This window comes from Vanellus vanellus (assembly GCF_965231255.1).
Source record: "Vanellus vanellus genome assembly, chromosome: 8".
Taxonomy (NCBI): domain Eukaryota; kingdom Metazoa; phylum Chordata; class Aves; order Charadriiformes; family Charadriidae; genus Vanellus; species Vanellus vanellus.
In genome coordinates this window covers 6,262,657-6,283,290 of record NC_138913.1, presented here as the reverse complement: position 1 = coordinate 6,283,290, position 20,634 = coordinate 6,262,657, and the positions used below count along the sequence as shown (strand labels likewise).

At 40.6% G+C, this 20,634-nt stretch overlaps 1 protein-coding gene across 1 annotated transcript; it reads right to left on the bottom strand.

The window, feature by feature from the left end:
• Positions 1-7,425: 7,425 nt before the first annotated feature.
• On the bottom strand, positions 7,426-20,619 carry LOC309674702 (protein kinase C iota type). Its single transcript, XM_082486810.1, has 13 exons — positions 20,522-20,619; positions 19,678-19,732; positions 18,868-18,926; positions 18,239-18,415; positions 17,169-17,266; positions 16,035-16,121; positions 15,290-15,425; positions 14,173-14,260; positions 12,862-12,987; positions 12,680-12,759; positions 11,570-11,659; positions 11,166-11,281; positions 7,426-10,033 (listed from the first exon to the last, which is right to left on the bottom strand). Exons 2-13 carry the CDS (start codon positions 19,721-19,723, stop codon positions 9,946-9,948), a joined length of 1,191 nt encoding a protein of 396 aa, XP_082342936.1. The 5' UTR covers positions 19,724-19,732; positions 20,522-20,619; the 3' UTR covers positions 7,426-9,945.
• Positions 20,620-20,634: the final 15 nt, after the last annotated feature.

Here is a 20,634-nt window from a genome sequence, read left to right as displayed (position 1 = left end):
CTCACCACCGCACCCCCCCCCCCCATCCCCATCCCCATCCCCGGCAGACGGGGGGGATCTGGCGGCAGCAGACACCTCCCGAAGCGCTGCCGCCTCTCGGCGGGCAGGCGGGGCGGCACCGCGGCGGCTCGCCCCCCCCCCCCCTTCGCCGTGCCCACCGGGAAGGACGGGCTCTCCTGGGGACAGGAGGGCCGCTCTCCATCCCCCCCCGCCCGGGCACCGGTCCCGCAACCCCTTCCCGGAAGGGCCCGGGACGCCGCATCCCGCCGTTCGCACCCTCCTCCCTCCCTCCCTCCCTCCCTCCCTCGCCGTGACTCACCTCAGCCCCGCCGGCACCGCTCCGGGCCGCCCTCACCCCCGCGCCGCTCTCCCCCCTCCGCCCTGCCCGTCCCCCCTCTCCCCGCCGCCCCCGCCATACGCCCGGCCCCCCCCTCCTCAGCCCGCCGCCGCCGCCGCTCCCTCCCCCCGGGGACGGCGCGCCCCTCCCCCCGCCTCAGCCCCATCCCCCCCTTAGGCGCTCCCGCCCTTCCCCCACCGCAAGGCCGCCCGCGTCCCCCCTCTCCCCCACTCCCCCCCCCCCCCCCCCCCCGGTAACTCGCCGGTAACTCCCCCGGCTCCTCACCCAGCGCCGCGGGGGCTCCCGGCAACCCGGGGAGCGGAACAGGCGCCGCGGACGCACCGCCCACCCCGTGACCTCACTGCGGAGACGGCGGCGGCGGCGGAGACAGCCACCGAGACGGCGGCGGCGGCGGCGCGCGGGCACGAACCCGCCGGCGGCGCGCGCCGCCGCCGCCGCCGCCGCAGCCCCGCCCACTGTCTGGGGCAGCGGCGGGAGCGGCCGCCCCTCCCCCGCCCGCCGCCACCACCGCCGCCGCCTCAGCGCCGGGAAACTCTCCCCTCCCCCAGCCCGGCCGGCAGGAAAAGGGCAATAAAAACCCACAGTAAAATTATAATTAAAAAAATAATTTAAAAAAATGGTTATTTCTGCTCGTCCTCTCGCCGCTTCCCCTCAGCTCACCTCGGTCACAGCCAGCCCCGGGCCGCCCTGCCGCCCTCTTCTCCGCCGTTGGAGCCCGACAGGGAGGGCTGCGGGCAGCGCTCGGGCGGCGCCGCTGCCGGAGCCGGCGAGACGCGGGGGGCCGGGGCGCGGGGCGGGGAGGCGGCGGAGGGGCAGAGCGGCTGTGGCAGAAAGGGAGAGGGCCGGCGGCAGCCAGGGCGGGAGGGGGCGGGAGGGAGGAGGCCCGCAGGGTGACAGGGCGCTGTCGGGCGTACCGCTCCCCTGAGGCGCGGCGGCCTGAGCGAGCGGCCCTCAGAGGGGGGCCCTCAGTGAGGGTCCACTCAGTGAGTGTACCTTAGTGCCAGTCCCTCAGCGAGGGTCCCCTCAGCGAGGGTCCCTCAGTGACTGACTGTCCTGGTTTGAGGTAAAACAGGACCAATTTTGTGCAGTAACTACACTTCTTAGCTGGGCCTCTTCTAATGTTCTCAAGCCAGGACACTGTCCCTCAGTGAAGGTCCTTTAGTGACAGTCCCTCAGTGATTGTCCCCTCAGTGAGGGTCCCTTAGTACCAGTCCCTCCGTGACTGTCCCCTCAGCCGAGGTCCCTCAGCAACTGTCCCCTCAGTGAGGGTCCCTTAGTACCAGTCCCTCGGTGACTGTCCCTCAGTGACTGTCTCCCAGCCAGGGTCCCCACATGAGATGGGTTCTGCTCTAAGACCCCACTATGGGGGGACACGGAGACTTGGGAAGGCAGGACAGCATGATGGTGTCTGTCCCCAAGGTGGTTTCACAGACCTCTCCTTCCAGTCGCAGGCTCCGTGTGGCACTGGGAGTGAGGAGATGCTGAAGCACAGGAGAAGGTGTCAAAGTTGGCCATGGAGCCCGGCCAGGCAGCAGTATGATCAACTCTGCTGAGAGGGGTTTACTTGAGGGGCTTCTCCCACTTCAGGCCTGTTGCTGGAAGGCGAAGGTGCTCTTCAGGGACCGCTTAGTCCTTGGCACAACTACTTTATGAATTACAAGTTCCTTCTGTCTACAAAGCTTTTCGGTTTACATCTTTGTAAAGACAGCTGAGATTAAGGCACAATCCAATTTGCCACTGCCTTTCATCCCATACAGTTACGTACGGTGATGCAGTGTGAGTATAAAAGTGCAGCACATGAAGATGGGCAGTGGTAAAACCACCAGGCACCGCTTAATGCCGGCCGGTGCTACCCATGGCGAGCGGGCTCCCTCCCATGCCACCTCCTCGCACCGCACCAGAGGGATCAGCACGGAGCAAACGAAACCCACCAAGCTGTGGAGCAACGGAGGGGTTTGATACACCTTAAACCTCAACTTCACGCCTTTGGTACACTCATATCTCCTGCGGGCTGGCAGGGCTCGTGGATGGAGGGGGCCCTTGAGAATCACCACGAAGCTGCTTCACCAGTCACCTGGTTAATCGCTTTTAAAACACCACATCGGTTGCAATATCTGTGATATTTCCTTCTGATGACACCCAGGCAAAGAGTGATCTGGGATTATTGATGTAGTCGTGTGTGCAGGTTTTGCCCTCGGTGTTAACCTTAGGTGGTCACATCTGTAGGTAGGAGCTACCCTACTCCATGTTTGCTCAGCAGCAAGTGCAGTCTTTGGGACCTGTGGTGCTTTATATTGCAAAAATAATAAATTGCTGACAGTTTAAGTACTAGAATAAGGTTTGGAATAACTGTATACATAGCAGTGCCTGAGCTTTTAATGGTAACTCTGTAATAACAAAGACAATAATGGTCATATTTATTTTTTAAAACCTAGAGAAAACCACTTGACCTTTCTATTATCAGAGAATTCAGGTACAGATGAAGGAATCATAAAACTGAAATAGAGCACGACCTCAATTTTCGTATTCAGTGGAAGGTGTCGTAACAAAAAGGATCATTGTTTTACTGTTGCCATATTGCAGCACTCTCAGGCAGAAGGCTTTACAAGATGTGAAGTGGTACCAAAAAGAAGCCTTAATTTCATCAAGGGATGTAAACCTCCAAATTACTTGAAATTAAGTGTGCTTTTTCTTGCAGCTGCTTGAAATATACGCTTCATAGAATGCCTATAGAAAACTGTAACTTCTTTTTTCATGGACTAGAGAAGGAAGGGAAGGCATAAATTCTTTCAATTCCATGTAGGCCAAAGCAGAGATAAAAGCTTCCCAAAAACTGGAACCAAGATTTAATCTTGGGGAAGAACACAAGTATTGGAAAAATTCAATCCCCTCCCCCCCTTTAAAACTCTACTATTTGTCCTTTCCCAGCCTCATTGTTTTTTCTCTATTTTTATTGTAAATCACTAGAGAGTGACTCAGCCTTTCCTCAGGGAGCATTTACTGTAATAACTAGTACCATTATGGAGAGGGCATTTTCCCTTACTTGCATTTCCTTACTTTTCTAACTCCTTTTGCCTGACTTCATCTGGGCGACTCCTCCAAAACAGCGGAATCACAGCTGAAATGTACAGGTACAAAACCATCAGGTACTATACATTATCTGAGTTTCATGAACCGAAGGACAATCAGGACTGGCACCTCCGTACTTGAGATTCACCACAGATCGGATTTGTGCATTTAAGGAAATTTCACAGATGTTGGACCATAAACCTACTCTTGGCTTATCTCTGCATCCGACAGCATTTGATCTAATTTAGCAACACAGGGTGATTAATAAATACCCGTCATCCCACCTCGATATGCAGTTTTATACCCAAGCTGTTTGTCTGTACTTTTCAAAGCTGGGAAGTTTTATAAATGTGTTTAAATGAATTCCAGCATTGTGCTGTGATGCAGAGTATGCCGGTGCTGCTCATAAATGCTATTCTTTAGCCTGCAGCAACACAATTACATGGGACTGTGCGAGCATCATCTCACTGTGGCTGCTACATCAAATGCTTCTGCAGCATTTCCAGCCTTAAACAGAAAAGAGGGTTGCTTCATGTAACAATTCTGCAGATGGATCTTATAAATATGGGTATTTTTTCTCCATTTACAGTTAAGCAAACAACATGAGGCCAAGCAGTTGCCTTACAGGAAAACATGAACTGCTTTTGTGCAGGGCAGAGAGCCTGAGGGAAGTGACGGAGAACATGCAAAAGTGCATTCATGTTTGATCTCAATTGCCTGTTTAAATTCTGTTTCTTTATTCTTTGGCAATAAAATGTTTGAAGGGAGGAGAACAAATAGGTTTATGAAAAAGTAAACACATTTGTGAAGAGCACTAACACTCTACTTATTTATTAAGCAAATACGAGGTTTCCTTAAAAGCCACAACAATATAGCAGAATAAACCAAGATTTCTGAATCTACCAGCTTTTGGAGCTGATCCTGAAAGACATGGACCTGTGATACAATTTTCCAGACGTTCTGGACATTCCTGTCTTCTCCACTCTCTAGGAGTTTAGGATATGATAAAAAAAAAAAATTCTCTTCACATACCAATCAGTTAAATAAACTATGTCATATTTCCATTTAAAATTTACTGAGGAAAACGCAAGATAACACATGAGCTGGACTGATCTATGGGTGTAAGGAAAGCAATGTATGTAGGCAGATATTGCATCTTTTATTAGACCTACTGATGTCATGGAAGCTTAGGAATTCGGTGTCCTTGCTTAATTTGGGTTTTTCAAGTTCTGCTGCACATTTTCCATTTCAGGTTGCAAATTCTGGTAACTATTGTGCTGTAATGATGGTGTTGCTATAGCGCTACAATGATCAGGCAACGTAAGACAAAGTTTGTAGGTAGAAGATTGTCTAAAAAAAGATGTTAACTCTGCCTACAACTTCTACTGCAGACTGGGAAAAGCAGTTCCAAAGACCCTGTGCAACTAAAACCCGAGCTACAGACCTTCACAAAATGTAATAAATTGCAATAACAGAGCATAGGAGGAATCTTTATTATTAACTCATCTGAATTATCAAGAAGTGCTGAAGCTCTTTGGAAGCTTACAAAATTAACATTTAAGGTTGTCTTAAAATGTAATTCACAAATAGCACCTTCACTGCTTGGTTTCAACACCTTGGGTTTAAAACCAAGGCAGCCTGTACAGGATTTTTGTCTTTACTCTTCTAAGTCAGCTCTAAGGAAGAAGAGTTATTATTTAAGAAATACATTTTTACTTTACAATTAAACAGTGAGTATGAAAGTTTCATTTTCAGCTAAAATAAAAATTGGGGGATATATAATACACAGGAAACCAAGCAGCTCCCTAGAAAGTACATCATTTTTGTATTATGTATTTCTAAAAATAATACCAAGCAGGACACAGACCTACAAAAATATCATAAAGCATAAGAAGGGTGTTTAAGAACAGAGCAAGTCCCCTCCTCCCCACACACTTGCCCCTCCGAGTTCCTCACAGGCCACCTTTGACAGTCCCCGGGGGCGATTCCTCTTCCACTCGCACACTGGGAAGAGGGGCAAGTGAGACAAACTAATCTGCATTTCTAAGTGCAAATAAAAATATATCCTTTAAAATACTGCATATAAAGTGAAGTGCCAAACACCATATTAAAAAAAAATAAAATCTTTCAGTTGAGCTGGTTAACAAAGCTGTTTGTCAAACTGCTAAGAGTGTAAAGAACTTGGTCGCAGTATTGTGAATAAGATTGAAGTTGCACGTTTATGAACAAAGGTGGTTTTCTACTGAAAATATTTTTTTTTTTAAAAAGTGTTTCTGTATATTTTTTTTAAAAAAGTGTTTCTGTATACACAGTCTCTAAAGATGTTGAAGAGCACAATTTAACACTGAACAGAGAACAAAAATTGTGTATTTTCTTCTCTGAAGGTATTAGCTTGCGCTTTTCAAAGAAGAGAAATCATTTCAGTGATTTTTAATGGTAAATTGTAATACTTAAGACCACTCTCATGAAACCTCCTATGACAGATTAAGTCACATAGACAAGATAGCGTATTAGACACCCTATTGCGGATCTTATAAGCACAAACAGTTGACAGATTTTTATCATGCACCACATCTTATGGCATCAGTTACTTTGGAAACTTCTGTACAAAACACTACGGCTAATGAAGGACTTCAACTGTGACTTAGTGTCTACACATGAAATCATGGTCAACATCCAGCTCTACAGCTTGACCCTTCACCACCCAGCACAAGAGGGACATTAAGCCCAGACACTTCGTTCATGCTTAGCAGTCAAATGCGGATGCAACAGATCTCTGGTTCTATTTATGCCTTAAAAAGCCCAGCACCCACAAAAGCCAAACAGATCCAGGAGGTAGATGCTTCTCTGCCTGTAATCGTTGATTAAATACAGAATGGTAAGATTACACACGTATGCAGTTCAGATCCCTTTATCATAAGCGGGTGGGGAAGAAAACAAAAGTCTTAACCCCCCCCAACACCCTAACTGAGCTCTTCTCCAGAAAATGAAAGATGTGGCAAAATCCCCTTTTTCTGAAAAGGGGCTCCAATCCCTCACTCCCTCTTCCCAGAAAAATGTCGTTAATTTATAGGCAATTTCTGATACCTTTCTTGCTTAAGCTGCTTATGCTGTCCATCATGAAGCAAGGATGCATGGTTAGCAGTTAAGGTATCAAGTATATATAGATTATATAAGCTATTAATTTCTTTTACAGAGTGTCTTAACATAAACAATTGCTCAGATCGAGCCGAGAGCAGTTGGCCACCAAACTGAAGAGAAACAAGAAGTGTGCGTGGGGGGAGGTTAAGCATTTAAGATATGCAACCATCTGTAGCATTTGCCTAGGACTGCCGACACATACTTTTAATAACAAGCCAGATTGCAAAAGGAAATCTCTTTTAAAATATAGATACACAGATACTGAAATACATATTCACATAGTGCATCTGTAGCAGGGTACAAGGTAAGTGCCCTTGCCCTCCGTGTCAGAAATTTAAGAGAATGCGAGGGAGGAGTTGAAGAAACAAAGAAAGAAATCATGCAGAAGTAAGTGCGGCAGATGAGCATTGCTCTGGACTCCAAATCCCCAGCTCTGGCAGCAGAGGTGACATCTCAGGAGCGCCAGCTGAGAGTTCCTTGGTCAAGCAAGCTAGAATTGCATTTGATGTTTTACTTGAAGCTTTCTGTATCTGCAAAGCTGACTGACCCCTCACTATTTACTTCTGATTCATCACCGGTGTTGGAAGGAAAGACACAACCTCCAAGGATGCTTTTTGTCCATAGGGCACGATGAATGTAAGGCCTGTGATGCACGCTGGAGAGGGACCTCCACTCTAAGACATGCCTGGGGAACACCAACTGAGGGAGGCTGCTGTGGTCTATCCCAGTGCTATCTCCTAGAAGAAGTTATAAGATTAGAACAATGCTTCCGTGGGATCTGGATATTTAAGGGCCAGATGACAATCCCAAGCAGAGACAAGCATTTCGCAGTATTTGTTTTAGAGGTTAACACACAGAGGTCCAATATAAATGTTTTATTTTGAAGTAAAAAGTGTGCACAAATAAAGGGAATGATTATACAACAACGTTCAAGACCATATTCCATACGAAACAGAAAAATAGTAGTGACAATATTAACTAGCAGAGCACCCATGAGAATCCAACTCGTATACAAAGAGGAGGTTACTCCACATAAATACATTAGGCTTCTGATGCAGACACTTTCTCTGAAAGACAATGCTTACTGCACTGGACTGTTTATACCCAATGTCCCTTCTGAATATTTGTGACAGTTGCTATATGCTTAACAATGAAAAAGTAACTGTTAATATCATGGCACTTTGGAGAAAATTAAAGTTTAAAAATGGATTTACAGTCATTTAAGATGTTTGTCACTTAGCAACATTCTTAATGGTTAGATATGTAAATAGAAAAAGTATATTTTCTGTGACACCTACAAAAACAAAATTTAACCTTTGCTTTAAGCACAAAAGACACTGTTTTACTCCATTACTCTTCTGTGATGAACAGCAGAAATCCCCTTCCTTACCTAGAGCCATTTTACTTAATACCCCATGTGATATTAAGCCACTGTAGAGACAAGGCTTTTCTTGTTTGCTTTAAAAACTTGCAAGTGTAATATCAATTAAGTCCTGATGTCTAAACTAGTCATGCAGGTGTAGAAGTCAGAGGCTAAACAATTAATCACAAGTTTAAAACTAGATGTAAGCAGTTCACTTGACATGAACTAAATGTGCTGAAGTTATTAGCTGCTCTTTAAAAGGAGGTTTACTCCGATATTTTACATCTGCAAGTATACAACTTGAGTTTAAGGGAACCTGATTTTTAACAGTACGGAGGTTCAAAGCTTCCCTGAAACTGAGGCCCCTCCAATCACATCCCAGTTTCGAACACTCAGCCCAATATTGAAGGGTTTCCTATTCATGTTACAAAGAAAAAATATGAACTAAATACCATACCATGACACTACTGTGTATTTGTGCAATCCCTCTCCTTGAAGCTAACATGTAAGCGAAAAAACATTCACCAGAAGGTTTGTGCTATGAATTTACAGTGTCGCCATACAAGGATTTTCAAGGAGAAGTGTTATTAAAAGTTTCAGATGAGGTTTGCTAACTTGTGCTTACAATACTTAGATCTGCTTTCAGTAACACTTAGCTTGCCTTACAGCTCTTACATATATAACAGATTCTTTTCTTCAATCTTTCTTAATCCCTTTTCCCCAAAATAATAAAAAAAAAAAGTGGTACATTTGGCATTTCTTCAGCCTAAGACATTCAAAACTATTCCTTAAACGTTAACAATAAGAATTATCTGTGCTGTATAGTACATTGTTTACTAACATGAAATGTAAGAATCACAACCCCCAAAAGTCCTAGTTTGAACCATTCTTTCAATTTATTCCAATTGCTATACTATTAACTTTGAATCTATTACCAACATTTAAGGTTTGATTGTGATTACAAATCACCATCTGTAAGCGGAGAAGTTAAGGGAGTCAATGTGGACAGCACCTATTTTTTCCTAGATGTGCTTTTTCCACTGGCAAAGTCGAATGTATTTCCAACAGTATGGCAATAAGATTAAAAAAAGGAAACAATGCCCTTATTTTGGCTACAGCTGTAGTGTATGCAATTCTGATACAGTTAAGACAGCAAGTGTAAAAGTAATAAATAATAGTATGAGGTTCTACATCTGTCAATATTAGCTGCCCATTACTGCTAAATTACACTCTACAGATGTTAACTTTTTGAAATATTAATTGAATTCCATTTATTTAAACTGACACTTTATGCCACGTACAACCCCCACTGAAAGGGACAGGCTCAGAAAGGCACTCTACGTATCAGTGTACAATTCCTAGTGTATCATTTCAGAGCAAAGTACATTGATTCTAATATCGAATTAATCATCTCCTTTTGGATAGGATCAATATACCCTATGAAAGCAGCTATTCTTGACCTATTCAGTTTAAAAATCTGCTCTCCTTGCTGTCATTTCAATCTGAAGGGCAATAATGTAGCTCTAACTTCTAAGTCTAAGGAGAACAGGGAAATCATGTTTAGAGAGAAGGGATTTAAAACTACAGCAGTCATAAGGTCTTACTTGCCTTGCTGCAAAAACGGAAGTCCTTTAACAGTATTCTATTACATCTCCTAGTGCAATTTGTATTCCTAAAGCAATAAGAAAACTTTCCTTTATCAGAATGCTGTATCGGGAGATTATACCACCAGAGCCCATTGTTCAGTCAGGAGCCCCAGAGACCAACTTCTATATTAAAATTCGTTTGGCAAGACTGTTGGGAAGTTTGACATTTTAAATCTGGCAGCCAAAGGTTCAAGCATAACAACTGTCCTGGACAACAATTAATACAAAAAGAAAATTAGTAATTCACACTAGGTGGCAAGGGTAAGATGATCAGTTACTCGTTTTATGCAAGTGCATCCAAATGAAGAGAATTTTATCCATGCAGAAACAGACAGAGTAACAATTGGCACAGTCCAGAAATGGAGAATTCAGACACATTCCTCAGCTGACATCAAAAGAGGATTTATATATTCAAAGCCTTCAAATTCAGACTGGTCAATCTTCTTCACAATATCACTATTAAGATTAAAAAACAATCATTAGTTCAGCAAAATCAAAAAGGTAACAAGGTAGCTTAAAAGGTAACTGATAGTTTGTCTTAAAATTTATACCCGTTCTCAAATGCAATCTGCTGTACACCTCCCTTCTCCCTTTTGTCCCTCTCTATCCTTACAGGTACCACTGTTTTTTTTTCTAGCTCCTAGAACGGTAACAGAACACAAAACCATCCAGGAGTAGTGACCGGGCTGCTCCCACGCACATATTCTGTCCCACAAAGCAATCCACAAGGTTTGCAGTTTTAAAACTTTCCCAAAAGAGTCAGTTTTGTAAAAAACAAAACATAAGGATGTGACAGATGCTGCACCGGCATCAGCAACTTTTCTAAACTTTATTTGTACGTTCTGCATTTACAAAGGGACGAAGAAGGAAGTTGGATCTCAGACCTAATTAAGGTGCACAGGTAACATTTAATAGTCACTGTTTGTGTTTGCGTAGTACATAAGCATTATACAAAAGCCTATACAAAATTCCTAAAACGCAAAACAGCAGTGGCTCGGTCAAGCTAGAAAGGCCCTTCCCTCCTCATCCCAGATCAGGGCCCCTCAGGAGTAAGGAACCACAAATCCACTACCAAAACCAAACACATTTTATTAAGGTTTTTTAGCCAGGATAATCTCACTTGATTCCTAACAATTTAAAATACCTGAACAAGCCAAACAAAGCATCTTCTCTTGTTCAGAACACCCGAGATAAATTCAATCTAAAGCCAACATTCTAGAAGCATCATGGCTTCAAGTAATGCAAAAATAAATCACTTGACAAAACAGGTCTTTTCCTTCACACATTCATTTCTTGCAGATGATACCACTAAAACCTGTAAAATAGCACTTATTTGTCCTTCCCTGAACTAAGATTCTTTATAGCAACTTTTCCATTTTAATTTTTACATCATGCCAGACTGCAATACTTAATCCAGCCATACTAAGTCTACCGTGAGGACATAAAACAAAATTTTCTCCAAACTAACACAAGAAAATGTTATTTACTGCTTTATGTATACTCTATGTACTGCAAGTACAGCTATTAAATGAAATTTTGTAACTCCTTCACTGACTCATCAGAACTTCTTAAATTCTACATTACTTACTCGTCATCTGGAGTGAGCTGCACAGGTTCATTGGTGAATTGGGAATCAAAGTTATCCAAACCAAATTCTCCAGATATATTTGGCTTAAATGGAGGCACCACTTGCTTTTGCTCCATCTAGGAATAAACGCACTTAGTTACACCAAGAATGAGTTACAACCTATTGAGTTATTTTTAAACAAGGTCGGAAGTTACTATTCCATTTCTTTTGTATACTTTCTACAATCATTCTATTAATCTACTGTACTTACTGTGTATAAAAGGGTTCAAAGAATCTGTATTGTCATTACAGCACATCATAAGAGCTTAAGGTTTTTGAATTTTTTACATCTCATGCTCAGAGCAAGTTGTCAAGCAATCACTGTATACAAGGAAAATAAGCCAAGCCAATGGGTATTCACATACCAGATCCCAATCAACATTGCGAAAGAAGGGATGTCCCTGGATATCTGCAAATCCTGTTTGAGGATGGCAGCCTAAACGTTCCTTTGGATCCTGTGCAAGGAAGAAAATAGTTCTAAATGAGTGCCACGGGCTACAAATGAATAAAATACAAATATTACAAATCCCATCAGAAATGAAATACCAGAGTTTGGAGGGACACTGAAGAACTAAGATAGCATGTTCCAATTTACTGTCTGAAATAAGCGTGAATATGTGGAAGTCTTTAATGGAATTTTATATAAACAACTATGCCATCTTTCTTAATTTTTATTTGGACCTGTTTGAACATACCATACGTTTCAGAGCAAACTTGGTTAGATTACAAATGAATTTGATTCTTCTCCCCATCCGCCCCTCCTTGAGCGGACGGACCATGCCAGGCAATCACACTGGGGTAGTAACTGCAGGTTACTGAGAAATGCAGTAGAAAGGTTATTTTAACAAGACAATTCCATCTCCATGTACACGTGTGCTCACTTGCACACACTAGCAAGGAGTTGTAACAGAATCAGCATTCTTGAACAGTGTTATTTTATCAGAATAAATTAACCAAATCTGTTTTCTCCTATACCTCTTTCTCCCCACTCATCTAACACTCACTAAATAAAGGCCAGCACGTGCTTGGGCTAGTCCACTACCACGTAGGCACCTTTTGACTCTCAGGCTAGTTAGCTAACAGCAAACAGCATATGCTGCCTTTGCTTTTCCCTTCATGGAAGTCACCAGAAGCTGCCAAAGTGATTTGCTAACCATCTTGTCTTTAAGAACCAAAATAAATCTGATACTTGTCCTATTTTTCAGATTAAAGAAATCACCTGGAGCATTTCTACGCCTTTCAATTTGAAATTTACTCATGATCCCAGCCTGAGAGCCTGGAGCTTCAGGCTTTAAGACAAGTATCTAGAATAGGTCCCCCAGCCCCACTGAAATTCTGCTTTAGGCTCACACCTTTTCTACCCTGTTTCTGTAGATGGGAGATAAAGTATGTCTGCTGCACCTCAATTAGTCAACAGGTTTTTGAGAAAAACAGCTGCTCTTGAGAAGTCTTAAATAGTCCCCTTCAGCTCTTACCTTATTGAGGAAACTCTTTAGAACACCTGCTGCTTTAACAGAAAGGGATCGGGGAATTCGGATCTGTTTTTCCAAAATTACTGCAAGGAAACAAGGTTCATATCAGCCTTTGCATCTTTAAAATTAGATTAAAGGTAAGTAGAAACAAAGCACTGAACTATAGGAATACCCATGGTACTTACCTTGGAAAAGATAATCTTCTGTGTTCTGATCAGGATTGTCAGAACTCCCAACAATATCAAACGGTGACCGGCCCGCCATCATTTCAAACATAAGTACACCGAGTGCCCACCAGTCTACACTGAAGCCTAGAATTCAAATGAGAAAATACCACTGAAGATATTTAGGAGCAAAAATACCAACACTTTTGGGGCTAAAGACAGACATGTTTTGAGAAGAAAAGAATCAATTCAAAAATTTAAGTATTACCAGTCTTTCTGATTATCTGAACAAAGGAGAGGTAACAATTGTAGTAGACATTACTTGATTCATAGTGTGCACAGTAGGATGGAATGTTGTACAAAGAAAAGGAAACTCAAGAAGTTTAAAGGTTGGTGTTAGGACCTTAACGAAGGTTTAGATAATATTTAAGCCTAGTCACTACCAACCAACAGGGAGGTGGTTATCCAGGGCGGGGGATAAGGACAAGGAGGAAGTATGTGATTATTAGTAGTAGCAAGACAGTCTTTTATGGAGCTAAGCATATCTATGCTACTATTCACTGCTAAAGGAAAAAAAAAAAAATCCCAGCAGTTAGGCTGGGACTGATACAGTCTGACTAGCCTAGGAAGTCTGTGATGAGGAAGGAAGATGTGAAGCAAGTCTGAAAGAGACCTTCAATTAAAATAAGATGGTAGATTTAAAAAAATACATAATTTTTTAAAATAGGAACTAATGGTAGAACTTGTTAAAATCTTAAGGGAATAAAACAGATCAAAGATCTGTTTGTCACAGTACCAGAAGCTTAGGAAGAAAGGATAAGTAATAAATAGGAAACATACACAGCAAGCCTTCTATACTCTTTTATGTCTCTTGCTTTAGGAATCTTGTGGACTTCCTGAACAATTACATAGACAATTTCATTTTTAACACTGATATTTGTGAGAGGGATGTCTAATATATAGGCCTTTTGCAATGCCTTTGTGTCTAATACTATTGTTGCTGCCAAATATAAAGCTCCTAAACTGAACACAATTCATGACTACAAGAATATAATTAGTAGTATCTAAAATAGTTATAAATAATAACAAATTTGGGAGATTCAAGCTATTCTTCAAGACTGATAAAAAGAATCTAAAGTGTGGAAAGCAAGGTATCTCATTTGCTTGGTGTGATGTTTTCCGCCCTTCCTTTGAAGGGTTTATTTACTTTTTCAGACAGGATGCTGATCACATGTCTACAGGAGTTTTATATTTTCTAATGCTAAACAACTCGAGTAAGAAGTATGACACAAGGTGAAAGTTATATGGTGGCAGTGAAAAAATTCAACTTACCATAATCCTCTCCCCGGAGAATTTCAGGTGCAATATAGTTTGGAGTCCCACAGAACGTGCTGGTTGTGTCACCAGGCCTCAAACCCTCCTTTAGGAAAAGATGTGAAGAAGATACTTTACAGTTAGCCAAGATCCCACACTCCCCCTCTGCTACAAACTTAATTTTGAGTTAATTTAAGTGTCCTGAATAAAATGCTTTCGTTTTAGTAAAACTATACTTAAATCTGTACGTAAATGAATACGAAACACTACTTGCTTCAGAAAACACAGAAGCAGGTCACATCTAGAGTCTCAGGAGGATGGCACATACCTATTGACAACAACATCTTTTTAGGTTTTGATTAGGAAGTTCCACTACATCTCCAGAGATGGGCAAATGGGACTAACTGAGGCATGGTGGAACAGCTTGCATGACCGGGGTGTTGCAATGGACAAATATAAGCTTTTCAGAGAAAAGCATGGAATGCAGAATATGGGGGAGTTACCCAAAGAACTTGTACAGTCTTCATTCTTGGAAGTTTTCAAGACCAAACTGAATAAAGCCCTTGGTAACCTGGCCTGATCTTGGAGCTGCTTTGAGCAGGAGGGTTCATTACACTTCCTGACATCCCTCCCAACATGTATGATTTTATGCTTTTCTGTTGCTTAGACAAAGTTGTAACACTTAAAATAGTTCTAATAGATCAGCATAATGGCAATTCCACAGCAAAGTCAAACCTGTGCTCCAGTGCCTTTATAGTGACAAAGTTTTTTCTAGAGAAAATAGAGAGTGTCATAGAATCCAAATGGGAGCAAGTGTGACTGACATTTCAACCTTTTGCTCTTTTTGAAATCAAGCTATCTTGACTATTTCAGCCTTAGACCTCCCAGTCAAGTTGATACAGCAGCTTTATAAGAACATACACAGTTATACATATATATATATATATGTGTGTAGTCTGTGCACTCTGGCATTTCTTTTTCTTTTCACCATTTGTAGAAGCGAAATGAGTACATGGCCTATCCGCACTGTGTATACATGAATACCTTGAAATTTCACATTTTTAAGTCTCTGCATCTTTTAATTTATGACAATTTCTTATTTGATTTTACTCATTAGCAAGGAACTAGATCTTACCTTGCACATGCCATAATCTGTGAGTTTAATATGCCCTTCAGAATCTAGTAGCACATTATCCAGTTTTAAATCTCTGTAGATTATCCCTCGTTCATGTAAATAGTTCAATGCTAGGCTGATTTCAGCAGAATAAAACCTAGTGTAGAAAGAGATATTGATTACTCAAGTAATCAAAAACCCAAACCACAACAGCATAGTATTGTTAGTATGATACTTTTCAAAATATAATCCCTTGTATTCTATTATTTTTCATCAGAGAAGTGGATAAGTTGTTTATAATCATATAAACATTTCTACCCACAGTCACCTCAAAAATTATTTTTAATTAATATTAATGTCTACTGAAATCATCCCTTTCATCTCACTATCTGAGATGAAGCATATGCACCAAGAGCTCAGCATTTGCCTGGACAGCTGGTAGCGGTTGTTGTAAGAGAAACACATCGATACCATTAGACAGTTAAAAAGATACCACAAAAGTGGTTTTGCATATAAAAATTCAGAATCAAACTGAAGTCATCTAGGGTAATGCTAATACAAACAATACTTAAGTGCTTCCTATTACAGTTCCTCCTTGAAACAAAAATATGGTAGCTTGCAGCATTAAAATGAGAATGCAGTTTCACATTCCTTAAATCCTTAACGTCTGGAGAGGATTTGCTAGCTCATCATCATAATCTCTGCACTACTGCACTGTGTCAGAAAACCAACTGCTTTGATGCAAGAAATCTGGAATTAGACATACCTGGCATGCTCCTCTGGCAGCTTTCTCTGTCTCTGCATATGAAACATTAGATCTCCTCCATTTACATATTCTATAACAAAGAATAACCTGAAACACGCAGCAGTTTGTTATAAGTGATTGTATACAAGGCTGAAAGTGGTTTGAGATATTACAGGTCTGTTATCAAACAACGTCAATTCAACTCCTCCCATCCCTGGTAATATGGCTGGTTTCACCATTTTCCTTCCCTTTGAATAAATTCCCAAAGTTAAAAATAAAGTATACATAATTTCTCTGGATAATTCCTTTATTGATAAAGGAAAGTAAGTAATCCTTCCCACATTCCTAATCCATTACAGCTACTGCTTGTCATTGTTATGTATATGACTATATAAATAGATTCACATCAGTATCTATGCACAAACCAGGAAAAAAAAATTTTTTTCTTCTCATTTTCCTTCCTGATCCCTTTAGTCTCCTTTGTTTGTGGTTAATACTACCAGTATATTACAAATACTCTTTTTTGGCACTTCCCTCCACTAGCTTGTCACCTTTCCAAACCACAAGGACGCTGTTTAAATATACAGCAACTATATTTTATATATATACTGAAAATTATTACTGCATAGAATAGTAATTTATTCTTCTACTGCAATCTCTTCTGTATTACAAACACACAGGAAAATAATAATTTTCATCTCTATTACCCCGTTTTCCTTTTTAAAATTCAGATGCTATTTTCCAAGTCTCGCTCAGAGACTCATCTTCAGAGAGTCCATGCAAATTTGAGATAAAGTTCCTCGTTTTTTGTGCTTCTGATTTCTCTTTCCTTAAACCCTTTTTCCCTCCCATTCTAGGTTCTGTCTTCTACTTCATATTCTTAAACCTTTTTTCTGCTAGCTGTGCCTCTCCTCCCATCCAGAATCCTTCCCATCATACCTACCAGTATTTTACATTCTTTTGCATCTTCCCACACCGAAAAGCTTAGATGATGAACATGGCCTTTTTGCCCATAAAATGCTACAGCGATTTACAGTACACTGACTTTCGCTACCCACCGAACACTTAATGCTTTAAATAGGCCTCTGAGGTGCCTAATAGTATGAAATATTTTTTTTTAATAAGACTGTCTTCTTATTATCTTATGACCTTTACCTGCTTTCTGTCTGGAAGCAAGAGTGTAGTCCGACAAGAAAGGGATGATTTGAAGCCTGTTCAAAGACGTGTTTCTCTGTCTGAACCCAATCAATATCCTATTTATTTAAGAAAAGCGACATTCAGAAAGGGATTGTTGCACTTCTTAGCTCAAGTATTAACGACAATTAGCAGAAAGATATTAATGCGTTTTGCTGTTCTCATTGTACTCGCAAGAAATTTAATATTATATAGTTCTCCACTGTGAAGTAAGACAATTTAGCATAGCCTTTTTTTTTTCCTGTCTTGACTGTCCTGTACTTTTAGCCTCATTGTGTAACTACACTTGGGAATGAAAAAACACTCATGTATACAATATAAACTGGTGCAGACAAATGAAAAGTAGCATCAAAAAGCGCAGCAAAAAAAAAAAATCAATGGTACACCAAGAAATAAATGCAAAAGCTCTTGGATAGCAAACTGCAGTCACTCGAGTCTTTTCAGAGCAGCCTAAAGAAACACAAAGGCAACCAAGGAACAAGAGGTGTTCAGCAGCTTAATACTGCAATTCTGATTAGTTTTCACTCATCACTGTACACATCACAAATTGTTAAGACAGAGGTCCGATGTAAAGAGCAATTAAAATAACATTTTGAGTTCTCCTTTGTGACAAAAAAACCAAACGTGAAGATATGAAAACCAGACTCAACCCATTTATTTTTCAGCCCAGCAAGCCAACATAATAGGAGAAATATGGAACACTTTCAAAAGTAACTGAGCAAGCTGGGCTTATTAACTTGAATTCTGCAGGGACAGTGCTGATCACAAAAGGAGACACTGACAACAGAGGCAACGAGGCTCATGACAGAAACCACTAGCACAGGAGGGCAGCTCTGAGCTACCAGTCTGTCAATGAAGAACTCGAAATTGGTTATGCGTCCTGTGAACCTTCTATAGTATAGTATGTATAAGAAACCACATGTATAATTTTTAATTAGTGTTGCAGACCCAGAAGCCTAGCTCCCACCTTGGGGCAGACACTGAAGCTCTTTGGAAAAGTGGCCCGATTTATTGATAAAAAGCTTGCTTACCTCATCATCATTGACAAGCTCTTTCTTCACCACTTTCATTGCATAAATGCGTTCAGTCTTCTTCAATCGAACAAGCAATACTTTAGCATAACTGCCTCTTCCTATAACTCGGAGCAAATCAAAATCCTGAAGACCCAGACTGGAGGAAGCTTTGCCACTTTCTCTAATGCTCATTGCCTATTGATAAAGATAATCTGAAATCAGTAAGCAGGCTTGTCAATTTTAACAACTTCAAAGTTAGCATTTCAAATAGAACAGCAAAATTAATATAAACAAGTAATTCAATTAACACTTGTTATTCTTAAATCTGCACTGTCCTGGAAAGGAATGTGAAGAGAAAGAAAGGAGGCAGAGGAGACTTGGCAGATAAGAAACAAACAAAACTAGAGGAGATCAGAATACTTTAAGTCAAAGCACATCTATACTTTTTAAATCAAAGTGTCTCTCAATTCAAGGTTCAAAATAAAACAGCTTGCAAGCCATACGTGCATACACCTGAGCGAGCAAGCTGGGCGTGCTTTACGTACTCGTTTTCAGTTTGTGACAAATTAAATTACTAAAATCTTGAAATTGAGAGACAAAGGCTTTACGATCTCTGAATACAGTTAGCATGGTTAAAGACACTTTACCTCTTTTTCTTCACCAACATGGTCCAAGCTCTCATGACTTGAGGGATTGTACGGAATCACTAGAAGTGCAAGAAAAAAAATGACTAGACCAATCCGACACGTTGTCTTTTGCCTTAAAATTTTCCCCACACAAGAGCTCAGAGAGATACAAATAGATGCATTTAAATTGTCTAAGTGTTCAAAACTGGTCGGTTTGGTTTGGTTCTTTTTGTGTGTTTTGTTTTGGTTTTTTTTTTTTTTTTACCATCAGAATCATTCTTTTGCAACAGTACATTACTAATCAGTTATGGCTAATATAAAACCCTGTAATTATATTTGGAGATCTCTTCAGATTAATCTTGACTCCACACAGAGAATCTTGTGCAGAACTATGGTTTGTTTGGTTTTTAAACTGATTGTTGTCTATATCAAAATTTAAATGTTAGGACCATCACTCTGATTGCTACAAGAATGAGCTTGTTTGGCTATGGACCCAGTAAAAACTCTGCTAATCCTGTTAAGGGGTTTTTTTGTCTGATTGATCAGGGCATTTAAAGTACACAGCTTATGACAGAAAAAATGTAACTGACAGCCTAAACTCTTCCTTTTCAGCAAAGTTTCTGAAACTGATAAGACAAGGAAAACTGAGGAATTTTTATGTTTATACCCCCGTTAGCATTAAGAAGCCATCTTATTTTTCTTGTTCTATGAACAAAAGTAAAGAAGGGTTTTTTTAATAATTTACTTAAAGGTATTCTGTTTCATTTTATAACCCAATGTTCATGGTTCAGCAACTTACAGTAATTTAAAGAAAAAAATTATTGATCTTACCTGATTCTACATTATCTGGATGCACTGATGATGGATCCATAGGCATTATTGGTTCCTGCAAATAGGCAGAGGATTTTTGTAACAGACTGTCCAAATGTGAAAGACCTTATTTTAGAGACAATAAATTAAATAAATGATCCCTGAGGAATATAACCTAGCTATTTTTTAACTTGATTAGTCAACACAGTTACCGCTCAAATCCATACACAATAAAAGAAGCCACTGCAGTCCTAATTTTATCTATTTTCCAGAAGTTATGACATGTTTCCAAAAGCTGTTGACGTGACAGTACAACAGAGAAAAGCTCAAGCACTTCAGCAATACATGTATTAGTCAAATTAGTTCATAAAATGTAGATTTAGAGCTGTCTGCTTTTAATATTAAACCAGGAGCAGTAATCATCTAAATTTTGCGGGGGACTTAAGAAATAAAAATAATTTAATTTCTTGGGAGAAAACTCAAAACTTCTGCACTTCACCTTCCCTTTCTGTAAAATGGCAGTAGTCTAATAATTAATAGCTGTTTAGAGAATTTATTTTACCTGTAACTCACTTCAAAGATGCAAAATAAGGGACGAGATAAATATCACTTATATGCTTATATTTGACACAGGAAAAAAGTCTCAGATGTGGAAGTTAGAATCCCATCTCTCCAATAAATTGCCACGCTACTAAGTGATTCCCAAACTTTGTTGCAAAGTGTCACAGTAACTACAAAGAACGATGTTTCATCTACTGTGACTATTAGCAGACTATAGTTTGAAAATCATTAGGACTAAATGGACTTTTTTGTTTGATTTTTCAGTTGTTTTTTAAAGACAACTTCTCAGACAAGTTTTACTTACCGGTTGTAGTGTATGACGGCCACATTCAATACTGACAAGTTTGTGACACTTCTTGTGAACAAGGAGTTTGCAATTGATGCATTTATATCCCTGGCGACCCAGGCCCCATATTC